Source organism: Ambystoma mexicanum, chromosome 1p (assembly GCF_040938575.1).
Source record: "Ambystoma mexicanum isolate Mex_15411 chromosome 1p, UKY_AmexF1_1, whole genome shotgun sequence".
Classification (NCBI taxonomy): Eukaryota; Metazoa; Chordata; class Amphibia; order Caudata; family Ambystomatidae; genus Ambystoma; species Ambystoma mexicanum.
The window spans coordinates 28870019-28891576 of record NC_090921.1 but is presented as its reverse complement, the minus strand read 5'-3'; the positions used below and the strand labels follow the sequence as shown (position 1 = coordinate 28891576).

The 21558-nt window shown below is 47.4% G+C and overlaps 1 protein-coding gene across 1 annotated transcript in view; it reads left to right on the top strand.

Annotated features, from left to right (window-relative positions):
- Positions 1-21558, top strand: part of LOC138564965 (zinc finger protein ZFP2-like) — a 69354-nt gene that overhangs the window by 9688 nt on the left and 38108 nt on the right. Inside the window, exon 2 of the mRNA XM_069642945.1 lies at positions 4664-5885. Within this exon, the coding sequence (XP_069499046.1) occupies positions 4889-5885 (997 nt within the window). The 5' untranslated portion in view covers positions 4664-4888. The remainder of the gene's footprint in view (positions 1-4663; positions 5886-21558) is intronic.

Below are 21558 nucleotides of genomic sequence, written 5' to 3'. Positions count from 1 at the left end.
TCTCTCAACATCAGATGTCCTTTCTGTTAGACTGCAGTACCTCCGATTACAGGCAGATGTCCTTTCAGTTAGGCTGCAGTACTTCTGATTACTGGCAGATGTCCTCGCGGTGGCATTGAAGCAAGTACTATCAGTGTCAATAGCTCAGTATAGCCCAGCTCTTACGCGGGCGAACACGCCCCCTTCAGCCGCTCCGTTTCTGTGTTCAGCACTCTTCGTTGCCGCGTCCTTAATTAAGACTTGGGCCGCTGGCAGTCACTCCAGGCCTTTTAAGGGCAGAACATATTCTTCTCCTGTCAATATTATAGAGAGCTTGACAGTTGCAAATGACAACCTTTGTATTAATGAGCAGGGCTTCGTCTCTGCTCCTCTGCTCCCAAATGCAGTCACGTAATGACTCTGAACTTCAGGGGCTTGGTAACATGGATAATTTCAATTTATAACGTTAAGGGAACTCATTCAGTAACTTCACTTTCAATAAGCTCACTCGTAACGGATCTCCTTGTCTCGATCAGCTGTTCCCTGGCAACAGCAACACGAACAGGCACTTTAGACCAAAGGACCTTCACATGAAGTATCTTCTGCTACTGGATATTTAATCTGACCATCAAAACCCAGGCACCGCCTCCTGTTATTCACCATTGTAGTCTTTTTACTGCCGTGACACCTGATGTTATCAGACAGCCCCTCCTTGTCTGCCTTCCAGACATTAACCATTTCACAGGTGGGTAAGTCTTTCACAATGTTTTAGAAGTCTTTGTAGAAAAGAAGAAATCCAAGTAGGGCCACAAGCTGGTTAGGCTTGTGAAGTAAGTAAGTAAGCTGTTTTAGCCAACTTAAAAGCAACACACACAACCTGGTGTTCCTCTCCCTGGCTCTTCGGTTCCAGCAGCAACTGCAGTGGGAATTAAACCAGCTCCGAGGGGATGTCCACGTCGCTTACTTTGGTGTTGATTGGTCCCACCAACTCAAGGGCAGAAGTCGTCCTTGCAGGGCTTCTCTAGTTGATACATTTGGAGTTTCAGCACAGCAGCAGGGCTTCACCGGGCAAGGAGTTGTAGCAGGCATCTTCAAGTTCTTCTTCAGATTCCTTCGTCCAGTGGTCGACTCTTCCTTCCAAGCCAAAAGGCTTTGCCTTTTATGCAGTTTGTTCCCATTCATTCCAGCCTACCTGTCAGTTGCCCAGCAGGGTGGCTGTCTTTGTCTGACTGCCAGCCGGCCAATCGTGCATTCCTGTCTCCTAGGAGACTAAGCACAGGGAGGTTCGGGCACCTCCCTCGCTTCCTGCCCCTGCCAGACACCCTGGATCCAGATGCGTGCTTCACTCTTGAATCCCGCCAAAGACAAAACGAACAAAGGGACCAAGCCTGGTTTGGCGCACAGAGTAAATCTCAAGCAGGACCTTTCCACAAAGAAATGGCAAAAAATGGCACCCTTGGGTACTTTACTGTAGCTGTGAACGCAGCCCGTGGTAAACGCACACCATGGTAGTTAAAAGTAAACCACTGCTACCATCCATTCATCGAGACAAGGGTAACATAAAAATGTTACATGACAAACTAGACAATGGGGATACTAAGTGACCCCTCCAGCACCCTATTGTAAGATAGTGTGTGCTGGGTCTAGAAAGCTACAAAAGTAAGTAAAGTTCATTTCACTTCACTGCTCTGGGAAACAGTAGCCTATTAAACCTTTGGGAAGTCTGGAAGACTTCCCTGTGCCACTGCACTGAAGGTGCTGTGTGACACAATGGTGTCCAGACAACTAGTCGAAAAAAAACTGGTCGACTGCAATTTGGTCGACGCAATTTGGTCGAAAACCAAATGGTCGAATTTTTTTTTTTATTTATATATTTATTTTTCGGGTTTTCGTTTAGTTAAAAAATGGGTTTTTAGAGAAAAAAAGGGGGTTGGGGGGGACCCCCCCAAAAAAATAAAAAAAAGGGTTAAAATAAAAAAATTCGACCATTTGGTTTTCGATCAAATTGGTTCGACCATTTGACTGGTCGACCAATTTTTTTCGACCAAATGTCTGGCAACCGACACAATGTAAAAGATGATGCCTATGGAGTTTGTCACACTCCACAACCAAAAGAAAGAGTTCAAAAAAACATTAAAATACATGAGAGAGTGGGGGGAAAAAGGGTCTTGCTCTCTCCAGGTAAACAAATTATAGTCCTAAAATGCAGCAAAGTTGATGGGGGGGGGGTCTCTAAGGTAGAGAGGAATTAGCACATTTCTGAGAATTCTCCCTAACACCATGTTACAAAAAGAAAAAGGGTCCCTCTTTCTCACGATTTTCTGGCTCAGATAGGACTTGTAAAAATGTTTCAGCCAACAAGGGATCGTTCCTTTCGGCAAAGGCTAGGTCTGGAAGTGTCTCAGGTTCTAACTTTTCATCGGGTGTCTCATCTGCCTCTCTGAAGCCTTGAGTACCTCTGCCGGTTTTCTTGTCTCCAGATTCCACCTTAAGGAACATTGCTGTCTCCAACACCCTTGAGCAATTGTATCCCCTTAATGGATTTGGTATTGATCTTTCCGTGATTTTGTCACAACACCTTAACAGCACCTCCAAAGTCTGGGTCGGTCACTCCGGCTAATACATTAATTCCAAACCTCCATTCTAGCACGGGTTTATTTATTGAGCATTTGTTAGGTGCCTATACAACAGAATGGTGTTTCTAAGAGCTAAACGGGGGAGTAAATAACGGGAGCAAAAAAACAGTAATTAAACAATCGTGGTCCTACCAGGCCTTGTGACATTGGCGTGCAAGTGCAGTGAAGATGAGCGAGGGAGATGGGGAGGGGCAGTAGTCCAGCCTAGAAAGGACCAGAGCTCCGGAGACCTTGAGCATCTGGGGAAAGGTGAGGAAAGGGAGAATGTGTCAAAGGAGGGGAAGCTCGAAGTGGGCTTTCTTGGCCAGGTCCAAGATGTGAGGGGTAAAGTAGACAGTGGAGTCAAAGATGACCCCACGGTTTGGGTGCTAGTCTGATGCAAGTATCAGGGGGTGGAATTGGAATCCAATCAGTAAGCATCAGTCTTCTTTCACCGGGGGGAATAATCTCATCTCTACTGCTACAAATTTCAAACCCAATAGAGCTCTTGGTGGCTATTGAGGGGTCTGATGCTCTGGTACTCGGCTTCTCAAATTTTAGGGTTCCCCAACTTGTATTGGTTGAGCGGCATCCTGTTGCTGACGCCATTTATGAAGGCTTCATGAAGCAAGACATAGACGACAGATTCAAAGTTAAAACAAGGATTTTATTAACTCAAATGCCAGAATGATGTAAGGCCTATATTGCCCTATGCTAAGGTGGGATTTACCTACCTAAATAAATGACTAAACCCACTTCCCTGCCAACAACAAGCATAGAGGATCCTCTGTGGCCTGATCCCTTCACACGAGGCTGCTGGAGCAGTTTATGCACAACCTTGGAGTGAGGTAAGGCCTAATTGGTAATTGGTGGGGTCCGCACATTTTTTAAAATGTTTCCATCGAGCGCACCCCCAGCCCCACAATGCCATATTAATATGCCCTCACTCGTTCTGTGTGTGGCAGCGTTTCATGTCCATTTACAAATCTTCGTGCCCACAGCAACACAAGGCACTTCTTGTGCTCCTCTGAAACCGCAGCCTTTTTCCAAATCTCAATCATGGCCACCGCATTTACAGGCATCAGAGGGCCTGCCCTGCTCACTCGGCCTCCTCCTCTCTGATTGGGTCATTAACCTGCAACAGGCCCAATTCTGATACCCGGCAGGCAAAAGCCAGCACCCTCATCAAGGCCCTTGTTTAATGCTCCTGTCTGACTCTGTAAGGGCCTAGGAGGGAACAGAGGGTTCCCTCCTCGGCCACAAAATCATGGAGTGGCCGCCATGGGGACTGCCTCCAACAAGACTAACTTGGGCCGCACCTCTCCGCATCCTACAGACTCCCAGTGAGTAAAGACTGAGCATTGGGACTGCCTATACTCTATTCCCTAACTGTATGACCACAGTGTGTCTACATCGCTCTACCTTCCAGACCTTACTTATTCTCACTCATTTCTACCAACATCTCCTCTGTCCTTTAAAAAAGATGTACTGATATTTCCATTTGTGTGTGTTCTCGGTACCTTGTATCAAATTCGAATGTAGGTGCCCTACAAATTGCTTGTGTGCTTGGATTGCTATCCCAGTGAATCTGTTTCTTGCTTCCCGCAGCTACTAGGCTGCCTGGTGAGTTGTGCTTTTTCTAACTGTTATACTATCACTGATCCTCTCACAAAGTCTGAAAGAAAAAAAGCATAAAAAAGATATCCTGCCCCTAACCCTGGCCTACCTATTGCAGACACCTATGATGTTAGCACAACTTCCAGACAGATCTTCACTGATCTCCTCTTCTCTGTCCCTTCTCCAGATCTATGGACTCCTCATCCCTACTCTCTCTCCTATTAAATCCTCACCAATTAATGGCCGCACCAAATGGGAAGTCCTCATGGCGGGCTTCGCATCATCCAGGTGCGCAAAGAATGATGTGAATGAAAGCATTAAAAACAATTATTCACTGTTTAATATAATGTTTGAACATACAGCACAGGGGTCCGGAGAGATGTGAGGTGTCTTTTGAAACTTTACTTAGCATTGCCAGGTGTATTGACGTTGTTAATTTTATCCCTCTGCAGCGGCCTGCAATTTGGGCATCCAAACATCTAAACTGGGAGAAGAAAAGATTCATGAAGAAAAAAGAAAACTGCTGTCCTTATCTACTGAGCGCAATACTACCACTGCTCCCGTCTGTATATTCAGAAATGCAAGAGTCGTACCTTCGCTTTCGTCTTAGGAATCCTGGATGGCTAGCATATCACGTCTGTAGAGGGACACTAGTTTGAGAGTTTTGGCAGCAACCAATGTCGGACACCATGTATAAGAGGACCTTCTGTGACCTGGCCCACAACAATGAAGGAGGCAAGAAAAACACCTCTTCTGCAAGTACATTCACTACCGGGGCAGCACCCAGTGTCCTCTCATACAATCAAAGTGGCCTCCAGTCAAATCACCCTGCCGAGGATGGCCCCAACACAATGCTTTTAACCGTACTGCAACATGTTGACACAAAAATGGATCACTTGCAGAACACTGTGGAGGAAATGCCTGAAAAGATCGCAGGGATCCTGGAGAAAATCTGGCTAACAAAGGGACACGATTTCCTAAGAAAGTGTGCAGGAAGGGTAGGTCCAGTAACGGGCAGAGATTCCTCAGCATTTCCTCAATCTTCTCCAGCCACTCATAGGGATTCCTCAAGCATTGATATCCTACGTCTTCACCAAGCATGTACTGATGGACCAGGCCAACAGCACAACCAGGGGTTGCAACCACTGATAAAGAATGGGCAGGGACCACAGAGCCATGTAATGCAATCAGTGTTCACTGATACACAGAGGCAACCAGTGATCAAGTATTTACAGCCAGCACCTGCTGATGCACAGCCCTTAAATGTGGGCTTGAAGCATCAGCCATGGTGTCCTGATGAAAAGGGAGAAGTGGAGAACCAAGTCTTACAAGAAGTAGTTTCTCCGGATGAGAACTCTAGTCTAGAACCTTTTAGCCCAGATGGGAACTGCAAGATTGAAGCACTGTTTCCTTATGGACCGAGTACAGTTGAGAGCATCAAGCTTGAACCTTTGCATCCTGATGAGGAGGAGAAACAAGTCCTGGAACAAATGGTTGGTGATGGTCGAGGTCAGAATCCACACAAACCTGAACCATTGAATCCCTATGGAGAGGGTCCACATGAGCCCTCAACATCCAAGGATTCTAACACTTTTACAGTAGATGAGGCTTCCTTCTTAGACTGTCAGCAAAGCAGTGCAAAACCAGAGATCCCTTTAATGAAAGCCACCCCAGGTATGTATTGTTTTTATTTAAGCTCAAACCAGAGTGGCAGGATGCAGAGGAAAGGTCAGTGCATAATAGGGAGGTCTAACTCCCCAGCTCTAATAACAAAAATATATACACAACAAGCAGGGAGGAACATCATGGGGAAGGTGAGGATGTGAATGAAAAAGATTTCATTGATGCCAATAGTAAGTGCCAGGCTGAGCTTCGAACGCACTGCCCAAGTGATGCAAGAAACTCAAGCGGCACAAGTGAAAATCTAAAGCTCCCAGCAACCCCAGAATACAACAGATGCAAGTGTGCAACCCCAAGTACAAGCCCCAGCTGGGCAAGCAGGGAGTGCATCCTCCATAGTCCACAGAAAAAAAGAGTATACGTTTCAACAGGACGTCTTAAAATGAATGTACTCTACTTGGGTGGATGTGGCCCATGGAGGACCTTGATCTAGTCTCCAACTTCCTGTGGCCTCCCTCAGCCCTAACCCAGGCGTGCCTATTCCACAAAAGAACTTTCAAAAGAACTTTCAGAAACAGAAATACAAACGCTACTACCTAGAGCTAATTCTGGTCTAAGGTAATGCCTAAACGCCTTGGCCTTATTTATCTTTCTCCCTCATGGGATGTTCTGAAAAGGACCTTGTTATTCTAAACAAGATTGCTCCACTCTCCTTTTCTCTCACACACCAACCTCACTCCTGCTCTGCCTCTCTCCTCCCACCCTCTGTACTCATCCTCGTACTCACTTTCTACTCTCCTCCCCGTCCACTCTACTAGCCTGCCTCTCTCTCCTACCTCCACCTGACGTTTACCTCATATTCTCCTCCTGTCACCTACTGATGCTCTTTCCCTACCACCTCCTGATATTCATGTTCTGCTGCTCGTGCCACTCCAGGTGCTCCTCTCCTCTTGTCCCACCTCTTGCCCCCAACCTATTACGCCCTTCCCTCACATGCTCCTTCTCCCTTCTCATTACCTTCCCCAACTACCTCACTTCTCCATCACTGCTTTTCCTCTTCCGTGCTCTCACTCCTCTGCTGATATTCCATCCTTGCCTCTTCCTATTACCCTCCACCAGCCGCGTTCTGTCTCTCACTCTCTGAGGGAGAATTCTCTTCTACCTTCGAGACCCCCAGCTCTATTAAAGATTGGTGTCTAAATCGACCGAGGCTTTTAAACCAATCACTTGGCTAAATTAGATAGTTGTTGACTAGATCCAACCAACATAAGTTCTGGTTTGCTGCCATTTAAGGTAGCAACCTGCACCAATTATTATTTTTTTTTTCCCCCCCTCGGGAGATTGGCTGCATGCATGCGCAGCCAATCTCCCGAGGAAATAAAATAAACCATCTGCACCGCAGATAAACCCTTGGGTGCGAATTTCTTTCACCCCCGCTGTTGGGGGGTGGACATGGCCGGTAACAGCTCCCAGCCTTCGCTGATGCCCTCGAGGCTTGGCCTGGCGAGTCGTTACCAGCCATGTCAGACCCCCACAACTTGGGTTAAAGCCATTGTCTCACCAGGATCCATTTGAAGGTCTAATTCACAGTATGATCCAATCATAACTGTCACATCAAACAAAGACTGCGTTTAGTATTGCCGGTACATCTGTATATGCCAATGTCCAATTCCACTCATTTGCCTATAACAATTCACACAAATGGTGCAGCCAACTCGGAAAAGAATGGGGAGAAGGCTTGTGATAACACCACTGTCTCTGCACAGAGGTGGTGCCATCTGGCATCGGTAGATGTGCAGTTGGTCCATGTTTTTCCATCATTTGATCCTGCGAGTCCTAGGAACTTGACTCTTGACTGTTGTCTTTTTAAGCCTTCAGTCCTCCGGTTCTCAGTGCATTTAAAACACCATAGAATGTGACCAATGTGCCCCTGCATATTAGCATCTGCTCCCTCGTATTTAATATCTTTCAAGATGTCCCCCATTACTTGGGGGAGGATCATATCTGAAATGGGAAAAGCAGATTTACAGATTTACCGTAACAATTAGTTTTTCTTTACTCTGGCAGGGTCTAGGAGTGTGAGACGGACACAAGGGTGTCATGTTGGCTGGCAAAGACCTTTGATTAACAACAAAAATGGGGGGGAATTGGAGGAAAATCTAACCCTACCTCTAAGAGGGGTCGGTTTCCCAGCCTCAACAAAACTAGCTAATAAACTGCCTGCATCAGTATAGCCAAAGTAAAGTTCGCCGTCCTGTGTCCAAAACCGATACTGTCCCGCACAAGCTAAACTATGTATAATGTGCAAGGGGAAAATGTCTCTTGACTGCCAACCTGCAGCCCGATCTTGTCCGCTAAAAGCAAAAGATTCCCCAGAGTCTTTCTAGCATATGAAAACAAGTACAAGTTGCACAAAGACCCAAGGATTTGGGTACCTTTCTCCAGAGTCTTTCCACTGTATCTGTACCTCTGTTAATCCGCCTTCTGTGGAGGAGACTCGTTTGCTCCTTCCTTAGCACCCTTTACTTGTTTGAGTCTCCTGCTAAGTAGGGTACTCGCTCTTCTCTTTTACCCACAGCCTTGGTTTACTCACCTGCCAAGGTCGTTGTGGGTCCCTTGAATATGCCAGCTTCATATTTATGCTTTGAGGTTTTTGTCCCCCTTGTGGGTATCAGACCCCCTTCACTTCATTACGTTCCAGCTCTCTTCTTCTCCTGACCACAATCTTGGTTCACTCACCTGCTAAGATCCTTGATACTTTCGTGCATCCACAAAGTTTCATTTCCCTTTTGTGATGCCCAGGAGTTTGTTCACCCTGTGTGGGTCACAGACCCCCTTCAGTTGTATGTTTTCACAGTTCTCTTTCTCTGTTCCCCACAGCCTTGGTTTACTCTCCTGCCCAGGTATGTGGATGTTGGGGCAATAAGCAGAGATCGTATTTTATGTAAGTCGCTGTTTACTAAATGGGTCCCAGACACCCTTCACGTGGCTATTCTCACAGTTTAATGTCTCATGTCTCTTTCCCCTTGCCTCCTGCTCCCTCTGTGTCTCCCCAACCTTGAGATCAGCCACCCTGTTACCTATACGGTCTGAGCCGTCCCTCTCTGGTTGCTTGCGGGTCTCCCAGTGCTTTTGGCAACTTCCTGGGCTTTCCAGCTTCCGGACCTCTCTATGCTGCTTTCGCTGCTCAGCGTCCATCTCCCTGCACTCTCGCACCTTTGCTTCGTGGTTGGCAAGCTTTCTTTGAGTGTGGTTCTCTGTGGGACGCACTGTTCTCCTCTCTCTGGCCAGCGTCTGCGTTCCTGCAGCCTCTCGTGGTCGTGCCACACCAAGAACGAAGACGCCATTCGAATGGATTGTGTCCTCCAACGTAGTCCTCATCTATGATATTCATATCATGCCAGCTTCGCTGCTTCAGAAAAAACATTTCTCAGCCGAGAGCGCTGTGCACGAGGTCATGGTGTCGATGTCCCTCGACGTTCTCTGTAGCGTGTCAACATCACCGGCAGCATAATTAGCTTGTGCCGCGCCCGTTTGCTTCAGTTCTATTGTTCCGATAGCTTTGCAATCGAGCTAACGGCACACTTCGTATTTTCCTCAGGGAAATGTCATCATCTTCAACCCCTTCCACTCCTAAGACAGGGTTTAAAAAGTGTATCGATGGAACAATATCGATCACAGACCCTCACCGTGTCTGCCTTTTGGTGTTTAGGTTCGTACCATCGAACCGGTGTCTGCGGCTCCTGTCAGTCGATGACGGAGAAAGCTCTTTGTGAATTAAAAGGTAAATTGGGGGTGGGGCGGGTAGCTTCGAAGGCCTCTCCTAAGAAGCATAGGAAGTCTGGTGAGTTGAAAGACTTGGATCGGCACAAGCACTCGAAGAGGTCTCGTACTAGGAGTAGGTCGAGACATTCTTCGTCTTCCAAGAAGGTGAAGAGGAGACCTAGGTCTCCCTCTCCTTCGTCAGATACCTCTACCGAGGTGATACGATGTCCTAGGTCCGATTCCCCTAGAAAAGAAAAGGGGAAGAGTTTAGAGTGCACATGATGAAGGTCTTTGAGAATGCGGGCCGACCCCCTCAAACAAGCCTCGTAAGAGTCAGACCCTGGTCGCTCCTTCGGACGAAGCAGGAAGGTCAGAAACTACTTCGGTTAAGACAAGTAGTAAGGCGGAGACTCGGCATTCTCGACCTGATGTTAAAATGTTGAGGGTTCCTCGACAGTCAAGAGATTCTCCGACACTGATCAGTTCATCAACGCCGATTAATTCGAAGCCTAAGGAGACCTCGACTCCGTTATCGAAGTCATCATCGACGTCTTCGAAAATTCCTTCAAGGCAAATTCGAGAGGAAGAAAAAAGATACACACCTTTACCGAGATAAGGAGGAAAGCGCCTCAGAGGATATTTCTCAGTTTGGTACTAGGGATGTACCAGAGGAATTGATTGACCTGAGTCAAGAATGAGAGATCTTTGTGACATCCTTCACTCTGCCAGTGGCATTGATATATCACCAGAGTTAGAATTTCAAAAACCTGATCCTGCAGAACATGCAGACTCTGGGTACAGCAGCGAGTCTCAGGAGAGGGGTGATTCATGTCTATCCCTACCTGGACGATTGGTTGACCAGGGCGCGTTCCCCCATACAAGCTCAGGAACATCTCTTAATCACCTGCCACTCCCTACACAGACTGGGCTTCTCCCTCAATTACAAGAAGTCCAATATGGTACCATTCGAAAGACTCCAGTTTATCGGAGCAATCCTGGATACTTCCTCGGGGAAAGCCTCTCCTCCCAAGGTGAGAGCTCATCACATTCTGCAGATGGTAACAAAGTTCCAGAATGCCCAGCATCTGCCGGCCTTCGATTTTCTGAGGTTGCTCGGTCTCATAGCATCCTGTATTTTTCCCTGCAATGGGTCCTCAGAACTCAGTGGTCCCAATTCTCGGGGAATATGTTGAATCTTCTGCAAATTCTGAGCACAGTTGCTCAGGACCTTCTAAGGTGGGCTTGCAACGACAACATCCTCAAAGGGGAATCTTGGCAGCCATGGCCGGAGATAGCAGTAGTAACAAACGCCTCACTCACAGGGTGGGGAGCCCACACCAACGATCTGACAATCAGCAGTCGCCGGTCTCCATTGGAGTCCAAACTGCACATCAACCTTTTAGAGCTGAGGGCAGTCAGACTAGCGCTGAAGGCCTTCCTGCCCTCTGTACGGGGAAAGAATGTCCTGATTATGACAGACAACACAGTGGCCATGTACTACCGCAACAGGAGAGGCAGCGTAGGGTCACTACCACTGTGCAGAGAGGCAATACAGGAAGGAATCTCTGTTGGCAGTTCACTTAGCCGGAGAGCAGAACACAGTGGTGGATGATCTGAGTAGGCAGAGCAGTCTCCCATGAGTGGGAACTAGCTCAGGAAGTCCTTCAAAAGATCTTCACCCTTTCGGGAACTCCGAAAGTGGATCTGTTCGCGACCAGTGCCAACCAGAAGTGAGAACTGTACTGCTCAAGGGAATTGCCTCGAAGAGGAGCTCTTGGAGATGCGTTCGTGGTGGACTGGGAGTTTCCACTTCTGTACGCGTTTCCTCCCGTCCTTGTGATTCCTCACATAATTGGGAGGCTTAGAAAGTTCGGGAAGCACATGATCCTAATTGCCCCGGATTGGGCCAAGAGGACGTGGTACCCGGGCCTTCTGGACATGTCCATCTCCCCTCCAATACGTCTTCCACAAAGAGTGGATCTTTCGCAAGAGGAAGGTCAGGTGCTCCATCCAGAGGTCAAGACACTCAACTTTCACGCATGGTTTCTGAGAGGTTGAGATATAAGTATTGGGACCTTCCGGACGACGTAATGGAGATTTTGCTTTCGGCCAGAAGGCCAGCAACTAAATCCCTGTACCAGTGTTGTTGGAATAAATTCAGTAACTGGTGCAAGGATAAGAATGTGGACCCTTTTCAATGTGACACTCCTATGGTGCTATCTTTTCTGCTGCATCTGTCCAATCTGGGGCTCCAGAGTTTAACAATAAAGGGATACCTGGCAGCGCTTTCCATTTTTAAGCGCTCCTCTGAAGAGGTTTCCTATTTCAAAATTCCATTGATTATCCAATTTTTGAAGGGGCTCACCAACGTGTACCCTCTAGCACCATTTTATGTCCCTGCTTGGGATTTAAATCTTTTGTTGAAATTCCTGACTTGTATACCTGTTGATCCTCTACATTCCTGTCCTTTAAGGCTCTTAACACTTTCTTGTGGCTTTAATATCAGCCCGCAGGGTTAGTGAGTTACAGGCCCTCTCATCTAAACCTTTGTATACTACCTTTCACAAAGACAAGGTGGTACTTGGAGTTAAACCTTCTTTCTTGCCGAAGGTAGTTTCTGACTTTCACTTGTCACAAAAACTAACACTTCCAACATTCTACCCTCCTCCTCATTTGGACAAAGAAGAGGAGATATTTCACAGACTGAACCCAAAAAGGGCTCTGATTTTTTAATATCTATGATATAACTAAATAGTACTCCCACCGCCTAAATTACCACTGCTATGGGAGTCTATCATAGATGAGGAATACGTGGGAGGACACAATCCAATTGAAAAACAAGCTACTCCCCAACTATAACGTTCTTTCGACTGGATCGCCCCTCCCATCCTTCCCCGCTGTACAATTTACATGGTTTACACTTTACGTTCACAAAGAGATTACAGTCTGTGGCACGACTGAATGTTTAATAGTTTATATGAAAAACAGAACGGAAGCCAACGGGCGCGGCACAAGCTACTTTTACTGCTGGTGACGTTGACACGCCACAGAGACCGTCGAGGGACATCTATGCCACAGCCTTGTGCACAGTGCCCTCTGCCGATTTTATTTTTTTGTTTTCTTTTTTTTTTTCTTTTTGGAAGCAGCGAATGTCACAGGTTTCCCCCCTTCTCACCTGTCTTTGTTGTTTGTGGGAGTTCTTCGATGGAGTTTTCTTTCGTAGAGTTCGGGTCTTGTATAACTCTGAGTGCAGGTCCTCGAGTTCCAGCGTGCGTTTAGCGTTCCGAGTCCTGGGAACGTTCTGATGTCCGGGAAGTCCGAGGAAATCCAGGAAAACAGTAAGAGTGCACATGGAAGATGAGTGCACGGAGATCCAGGATGCAAGGAGGACAAAAGGAGGGGGAATGAAGGAGGAGGAATTTAGGGGAACCGGGAACCAGAAATCAAAGGAAAAACACAAGCGAACTATGGCAGCACACGTCTAGCCACGGCAAGCGGTAGCGTTGAGACGCGCAGGCCTGCAGGGGCGTGTCCGCTTTATAGAACGTAATGCGTATGGCGCGGAAACTGGCAAACAGTATTCTGCATTCGGCGGCCATGTTGGGAGTACTGCTGAGTGCAAGCCCCTATGGGTCGGGGACCAGGAAGTCCAGAAAGGACGCGTTCGATGGTTCATGACAGCATGCCTCCTACGAAGGCCTGTTCCTCCGGGTTTGTATAAGGTGGTACCTTTGAAGTAGCCTGGGGGCGTTTAGGTTTGAGATAGGTTCCCAGGTGTGTTCACTGGGTGGATAGCCTTTCCACTCCACCAGATACTGTAGCTGACCACGTCTGTACCTGGAGTCACATATTCAGGACACTTTCATATTCTAGCTGGTCGTCGACAACCACAGGGGTAGATCTTGGAGCAGACTGGGAGGTCTGGACATATGGTTTCATTAGAGATGTGTGAAATACTGGGTGGATCCTCTTCCAGGAGTCTGGTAATTTGAGTCGGAAGGCCACTGGGTTAATGATTTCCTTTATGGAAAAAGGGCCATAGTACTGAGGAGCATTAGGTCGTAGGTGTCGAGGCAATAGTTTTGAGGATAGCCAGACCATATCAACCACTGCATAGGAAGGTCCTGGTCTTCTTTTGGAGTCCGCATAGTGCTTGTTGTTAGCTCGGGCTCTTTCGAGGTGTTCTTTGGCTTCCTTGTGTTCATTGATGAGGGTTTCAATCCAGGATTCGACTGTAGGAACTGGTGTAGGATGTGGGAGAAGGGATGGTAGAACCGAAGGGTGGAATCCTTGGCTGCAGAAGAAGGGGCTGGTCTTGACAGCAGAGTGATCCGAATTGTTGTAGGCAAATTCAGCCACAGGTATTAAGAGACCAATCGTCCTGAACCTTGGCGGTGAAACAACAAAGATACTGCTCCAGGGTTTGGTTCACACGTTCTGTAGCTCTGTTGGTCTGTGGATGATCACCCGAGGAGAGGGCACGTTGGATTCCTAGTATACGGTATACGTGTTTACAGAATTGAGATACGTATTGAGGACCACTGTCTGATATGATCTTGGAAGGGAGTCCATGAAGTCGGAATATGTGTTCCAGGAAGATGGTAATTTATACAATTATACAATTCACTCATGTGAGTGAATAAATCAATGGTAACCGGTTATAGTTGTGTATCCCCTGGATGGTGGTAGTTCAACAATAAAGTCTGTAGCAATAAATTCCAAGGGCCTTGTTGGTAGCGTTGGTTGGAGTAGAAGACCCGCCGGCCTCTTGTTATCATGCTTGTTTTGATTGCAGACTGCACAGGATTGGATGTACTGCTGGACGTCAACTTTCATTTTTGGCTGCCAAAATTGTCTTTGTATTAAAGGGAGAGTGTTGGTAATTGCACAATGTCCTGAATTAAGGGTATCATGACAGAGGCTTGTAATCCTTTGTCGCAGTCTTTGTGTGGGAATGACCAGGCCATTGTCCTTGAACAAATAACCGTTCTTGGTTTTAAGATTCCATCGATTCTTCCCAGTAAATTCCTTCTAGATCTCAGAGGACTGGGTTTGAATCCGAATGTCTTCCAGGAGAGTGATTGCTTGAGCTACGAAAATTGTATGGGCAAACATCTTTGGGAAGGATCGATCTTCCAGAGTTTCATAGTCGGGACGTCGGGATAAGGCGTCAGCAATTATGTTGTGTTCCAGGTACATGATGGATCTGGAACTGGTACTGGGCAAAGAAGAAAGCCCAACGGGCTTGATGACTATTCCTACATTCCATGGATTGTAGGACTTGGAGATTCCGATGATCCATACGGACCTGAACAGGATGTTTAGCTCCCAGGAGTAGATGACGCCACTCTGTGAAGGCTTGGCGGATGGCCAACAATTCCTTTTCCAGAACAGAATAATGGGTCTCGCTAGTAGTTAGGGTTCGCGAGAGATAAGCGATGGGGTGTTCCAACTTGTGCTCGAATTCCTGCTTTAAGACTGCTCCGATGGCGTAGTTAGAGGCATCAGTCTCCACTAGGAAAGGTCAATGAATGTCAGGTTGAGCCAAGATGGGGCCTTGTGTAAATTCTGACTTCAAACGTTGGAATGCTTCGTCTTGGGCTGCGGTTCAGAGGAAGGGAGTATCCTTCAACAATGTAATGATCGGTTGAACTATCTCTGAAAAGGAAAGTATACATTTCCAGTAGAAGTTGGCAAGCCCCAGGAAGGATTGAATCTGTTTCACAGTAGTTGGAACAGGCCAGGATAGTATGGAATTTACTTTTGAGTGGTCCATTCCAATTCCTTCTGGACTAAGGACAAATCTGAGATAGTGAACAGTAGAGACATGAAAAAGGCATTTCTCGGGTTTAGCCAGGAGTTTGTTCACGTAGCCGTTGTAAGACTGCCTTGACATGTTCTTCATGCTTGAGATGGTCCTTGGAGTATATCAGTAGGTCATCCAGGTAAACTATGACGAAGAGGAACAGCATATCGGAGAACACACGGTCCATAAAACGTTGGAAGACCTCTGGGGCATTGGCGAGTCCGAAAGGCATGACCAGGTATTCAAAGTGACCAAAGGGTGTTCTAAAAGCTGTTTTCCAATCGTCACCTTCCTTTATATGGATCAGATGGTAGGCACCTCTGAGATCCAATTTTGTGAAGATTACGGCTCCTCTCACCGCTTCCAGGATATCCGAGATTAAGGGCAATGGATAGCGGTCCTTGAGGGTGCATTGATTAAGACCATGATAATCAAGGCAAGGCCTAAGCTCCTTAGTATCTTTCTTGGGAACGAAAAACAACAAAGCTCCCGCTGGGGAGTTGGATGGTCGTATGGTGCCATTTTCTAGGTTGGTATCCAAGTATTCTCGGAGGGCCCTTTTCTCTGGTTCTGATAGGATGAACATTCTTCCAAAGGGAATCACTGCCGAGGGTTCAGTATCGATAGCGCAGTCTTCAGGTCTGTGAGCGGGTAGGGCTTGAACTAAAGCAGTTGAAAACACATCAGTGTAGTCCTGATAGGCTCTGGGGACCTGGATAATATTTGAGACCGTGAGTGGGCCTTGCTGGTCTGTCAGCGTTCCTTCAGAGGATCTTGGCGAGGAGTCCAGGGATAGGCAGTGAGACTTGCAATGTTTGGAGCCAAGAAACAAGGATTATGCTGCCCAGTTGATGTATGGGTTGTGCTTCTGTAACCAGGGCATACCCAGTACCATGGGATAATGGGCAGACGTTATGATGTCAAACTTGATCATCTCTTGATGATGGTTTATCGAGAGCTGGATCTCTTTGATTTGCAGGGTGATTGGTCCTGAAGAGAGAGTTCGTCCATCGATGGCCTCTACTGGTTGCATGATGTCTTGAGTTTCATATGGAATGTGGTGGGTAGTGACCCAATCCTGATCTATAAAAATCCCCATGGCTCCACAATCCACTAATGCCAGAATGGGTTAAGTTTCTTTCTTGGACGGCGAGAGAAAGGCCTGCAAGATCACAAGGTTGTTTTGTCCAGGAGAGTTCAAGGATGGAATAGATGTGGAGCAAACATCTCTCTCCTGTAACTGTGCTCCGTCTAGGATCGGGAGCTGGCGTTTCCCGAACTCTGTGGAGGGGCCAAAGGACATTCTCTCACAAGATGTTTATCTGAGGCACAGTACATACACAGCCCGGTGTGAATCCGTCGCAATCTTTCTTGCGGGGATATGGGTCCGCGGAAGGCCCCCAATTGCATGGGTTCAGGGTCTGTGGTCGGGGCAGGCGTGGGCTCGAGTTCAGAGGGAGATTCTATAGAGGTCTTTTGGTAAGGCATCTTTGTTTTCTTCTTTTCCGCCTTCCTTTCCTGGATTCGAAAGTCTATTTTTAAAGAGAGGTCCATAATCATAAGGGCCTGGAAGGAACCTGGGCGAGCTACCCTGGCTAGCTCGTCCTTTATTTCTTCATTTAGTCCTCTCTGGAATAGGGTGAAACAGGCCTCCAGGGACCAATCTGCTTCCTTGGCCAGTTGCTTAAAGCGTGTTACATAGATAAGCATATCCTGGACCCTTGGTGGAAATCCAATAGACGTTCTTGGGCACTGTAAACCTGTTCTGGGCGGTCAAACATGGTCTTTAGAGCCCGGACGAACCCATCATAATCATCCAGGAGGACATCTCCAGAATTAACTAAGGGCGTAGCCCAGGTTAATGCATTCCTGGAGAGATGCAAAATCATAAAGCCCACCTTTGCCCTGGGGGTGGAAAAGTAGTAGGGCTTAAAGGTAAAGTGCACTAAACATGAATCAAGGAAGCCACGAAGGTTCTTGGAGGAGCCATCATATTTATCCACTACTCCGCCCAGCAATACACTTTCCTTGGTCGCGGAATCACGTGACAGGACTAGTTGTTTTAATGCAGCATTCTCAGCTTTGAGATTCTGAACTTCTGTGGTTAGCTCTTGTATGCCGCGCATGAGGTCTTGAACTGCAGCCTCCATGTCCGTATCTGTATCAGTTTGTTGGCGACTCAATCTGTCACAGGTTTCCCCCCTTCTCACCTGTCTTTGTTGTTTGTGGGAGTTCTTCGATGGAGTTTTCTTTCGTAGAGTTCGGGTCTTGTATAACCCTGAGTGCAGGTCCTCTGTTTCCAGCGTGCGTTCAGCGTTCCGAGTCCTGGGAACGTTCCGATGTCCGGGAAGTCAGAGGGAATCCAGGAAAACAGTAAGAGTGCACACGGAAGACGAGTGCACGGAGATCCAGGATGCAAGGAGGACAAAAGGAGGGGGAATGAAGGAGGAGGAACAAGCGAGTGAACTACAGCAGCACACGTCTAGCCACGGCAAGCGGCAGCGTTGAGACGCGCAGGGCCTCGGGGGAGTGTCCGCTTTATAGAACGTAATGCGTACGGCGCAGAAACTGGTAAACCGTATTCCGCGTTCGGCTGCCATGTTGGGAGTACTGCTGAGTGCAAGCCCCTATGGGTCAGGGACCAGGAAGTCCAGAAAGGATGCGTCCGATGGTTCATGACAGCGAAGCTGGCGAGAAACAAATATAGATGAGGAATACGCGAGAGGAACATCCAGTCGAAAGAACGTTACAGTTGGTAAGTAACTTGTTCTTCTCCCGCTGCCTCTCTGCCTTTGAATGAGGCTGGGCCAATCACGTTCTGGCAAAAGCTAGAACACGTGTTGTCAGTCGCGTTGGTGATCATTCCTTGCGTTCTCTTCCTTGTCCTAGTAGTTAACTGGGATGTATTGCAGTAACACATGGGAGTCTCAGGTAATGGGTTTAAAGGGTAGGTGGGAGTGGGAACAGGGTAATGTTTTCCCAAGCTGGTCTCCACTCTCAATGGGGTTCTCCCTCCCTATGAGTTCTTCCGGCTGAGCACCACCCCCAGGGGGAATATCGAGTAGCGGCCTCACCTCGCTGTACTCGTGGAAAGAGGCGTCCCCCATCTAAAGAAGCAACAACCTCTTGGGATTCCTCACATCTCCCTATTTAAGGGCTTGTTCTCGAAATCATTTGAAATATCTATTTTGATAAATGCACTAGCCTTCAGGGTAAACTTTGCAATCCGTTCAGGAAAAGCTGGCACTACCAGGACCTTACCCAGCCTGCCGTTGGGATGATTATGTGTTGGTCTTTGGGAGCGAAGTACCTGGTTGTTTTGGGGTTTACATCCCGCATTCTCATTGTGGGCATCCTTTCGATAGTCATTGTTACTCTGCATGCTTTGTTTTGGAATTGGATACAGCCTCACCTGCTTTTGGATTATACTTTTATACGTATCTTAACTTCTGTTATCCTGATGTGTTGAATAGTCCTGAATTTTTGGTGCACTTCCTTAGCTGATGTAGTTGGGATACTGGTTGTGTTGACCCATATAATATCATGCTCCATGCTGGTTACCACCTTCACCTGCTCCTTGGGTCAGTCTGCAACTCTGATTCTGCCAATTGAAGTCCTGATCTCCTTATTCCTCGTAGGCCAGGGGAGGGCGTCCAAGGGAATGAGCGGGTGGGAGGGGCATCGGTGTGCAGATTTGAGTGACATAACATGCCTTTTAAGATGGGCTTTTTATTCATAACAGGTTTACTATAAAACGATACATCGCCTTTCTAGGCTTTTACCACTTTCATTTATTTGTGTTATACGAATGAAATAATGACAGAAAATATACCAGTCTTCCCATACCTGAACATGACGGACATAGTGACTGACTTTTACTAGGCAGCACGTCATCATTAAACTCATGTGACTTGGAGGGCCATAAATACTGTCCTGAAGGGCCACGTTCAGCCCACCGCCTGCATGTTGTGCATCCCTTTTGTAAGCTAACCATTGTCACTGGCTGCTGTTACCACTTATGTAGCGACCACTTTTTGCATAAAAGATTGACACCACCTCCCATGTCCTTTGGGGATTTTTCTCTCCTGCCGTGCAGTTGTCAGCCATTTCTGAGACACATCAAGCAAGCGTGCACATATTCCAAGTGTCCCATAAAGTAGTGTGTCGCAATGTTCAAGCCTCGTTCGTCACTGTGTTGCACATTACTTTATTTTTTGCTGTGCAGCAAGTTTGTCTCTACCGTGATCTTCCTGCCACTTTCTTATGTCTCCATCAAAGCCACCTTGCCTGGGGCTACAGGCTTAGTTTGCTGCTAAATCATTGGTACCCCCAACATCAATATCGCCTATTTTTCCTTCGTTACCTCCTCCTGTGCTGCTCTATGCCAGTGGCTGATGACTGTTCAGCATTTGTCCCTTGCTCGCAATACATAAAGGTCCCGAAACATTCCTTGTCTCCCATCATCTCGCTTTGTTTATCTCTACTTTATTTCCATTTCCATATTCCAATCACCTGATACTTCCGCGGCTAGTCTTCCTGCTTCTGTGACTATTTCATTCAATGGGCTGCACCATGCCATCATTTAGTCATTACCCTTACTGAAACCTGCAATTCTTCCTTATGAAACCCTTGCCTACACCTTCACCCACTCTCCCTGCCTCACTGGCAGGGGTGCTGGTGTATCCCTCCTGCTAATTCTCTCTATTTCCACAATCACTGACCCCTGTGCCATGCATATTATCTCCCTCTATCGGCCACCTGCTGCGGTAGGTCAATTCTTTGGCCAGCTCTCCCATCTAATTGACGCTCTCCCTCCCGATCACCACTTCATTGGCACTGGTGACTTTATCCTCCCCTCTCTCTCTGCTGCTCTGTACGCTGACTTTCACATTCTTCTCCTTAACCACTCGCTCTCTTCTGCCTACTCTGGTGCCCACCAATTCAATTGGCAACTCCCTTGACCTGCTTTTTACTACAGAAGGCAGGCTGCCCACTGCTCGCCTCCTGCCTTCATCTCCTTCGCCATTGTAGAGGGGCTAGTTTTCCGCCCCATAGAGCTCGATGTATTGAAAGACGGCAAGAATTATATGCAATTGATGGCGGGCTCCCTTTCACTACTCTTTGGGCCTGATTCACAGAGCGTTTTCCTATGGGATTGCGCCACAATAAAGCACTTCAATCCACCCCATTCCCAATGCAGATGTGGGGTAACATCGCCTTCCTCTCCTGCGTTTGGAACAGCAGACTCCTCACAATGGATTAGTGCTTGGATGGTGGGGGTCTAGAGAGGCTGGCTTCGTAGCAACTGATAGACCTGACCTAGCCGCGTGCTGGGAGTTGTAGTGTAAGACTGTACATTTTATTTGGGGAGAAGAGTAGACGGGAGGTGACTCGGAGGGCATTGCACATTGGTAAACTATTACGATGGGACAATCTAGGGAAGAATTCGACCATGCACAAGTCATTACTGTAGGCCATGTCACTTGATGTATGCCTTCAGAGGGACACGTGGATGAGTACATGATGCAGAATACAGGGACGTGTATTGTAGGGTGCTGTCATTATCTTCACTGAGGTTCTTTGGTAGGCACTGCTTGAGCTCCACAGCAAACCAGCTTTGAATCATATGATGGGCCTTGCAGATGCTTAAGTTTCACTAGCCCAGCAGGGCGAGTTCCTTAGTTTACATACTTGGCCAAAGAGAAAAGCACTCTTCCTGTGGTGACAAATGGTGCATGTCAACATTATGGGTGCAATGTTGCCACCCAAAGGCCAACCATGCAGTGACCTATTCGCCATTTGCTGCAGACCAAGTTTACTTGCTGCAAATGTCAAGTGAGCTTCAAGCCTCCCATCCTTGCTAGCAATGTCTAGTACCGTTCATAAGATCTTTCCAATGTGAGGGGCTTTTACAAGCCCTGTATGACTAGGCATCTGGCAGTCTGGGTTGAGAGGAGGTAACGGGGAAGCAGGCCACATATCTGAAAGTCTCGCACTGTGGCTTAGACTGTTGGGATCCCAAGATGGGGGTGCCAGTGTCTTTGCTGCTGAACTCCTCTTCACTCAGTGTAGATGCAAATATCTAAGATATGCAGATGTTTCTAGTATGGACAACCACTTAGCCAACCTTTGCACAAATAATCACACATCATGTTA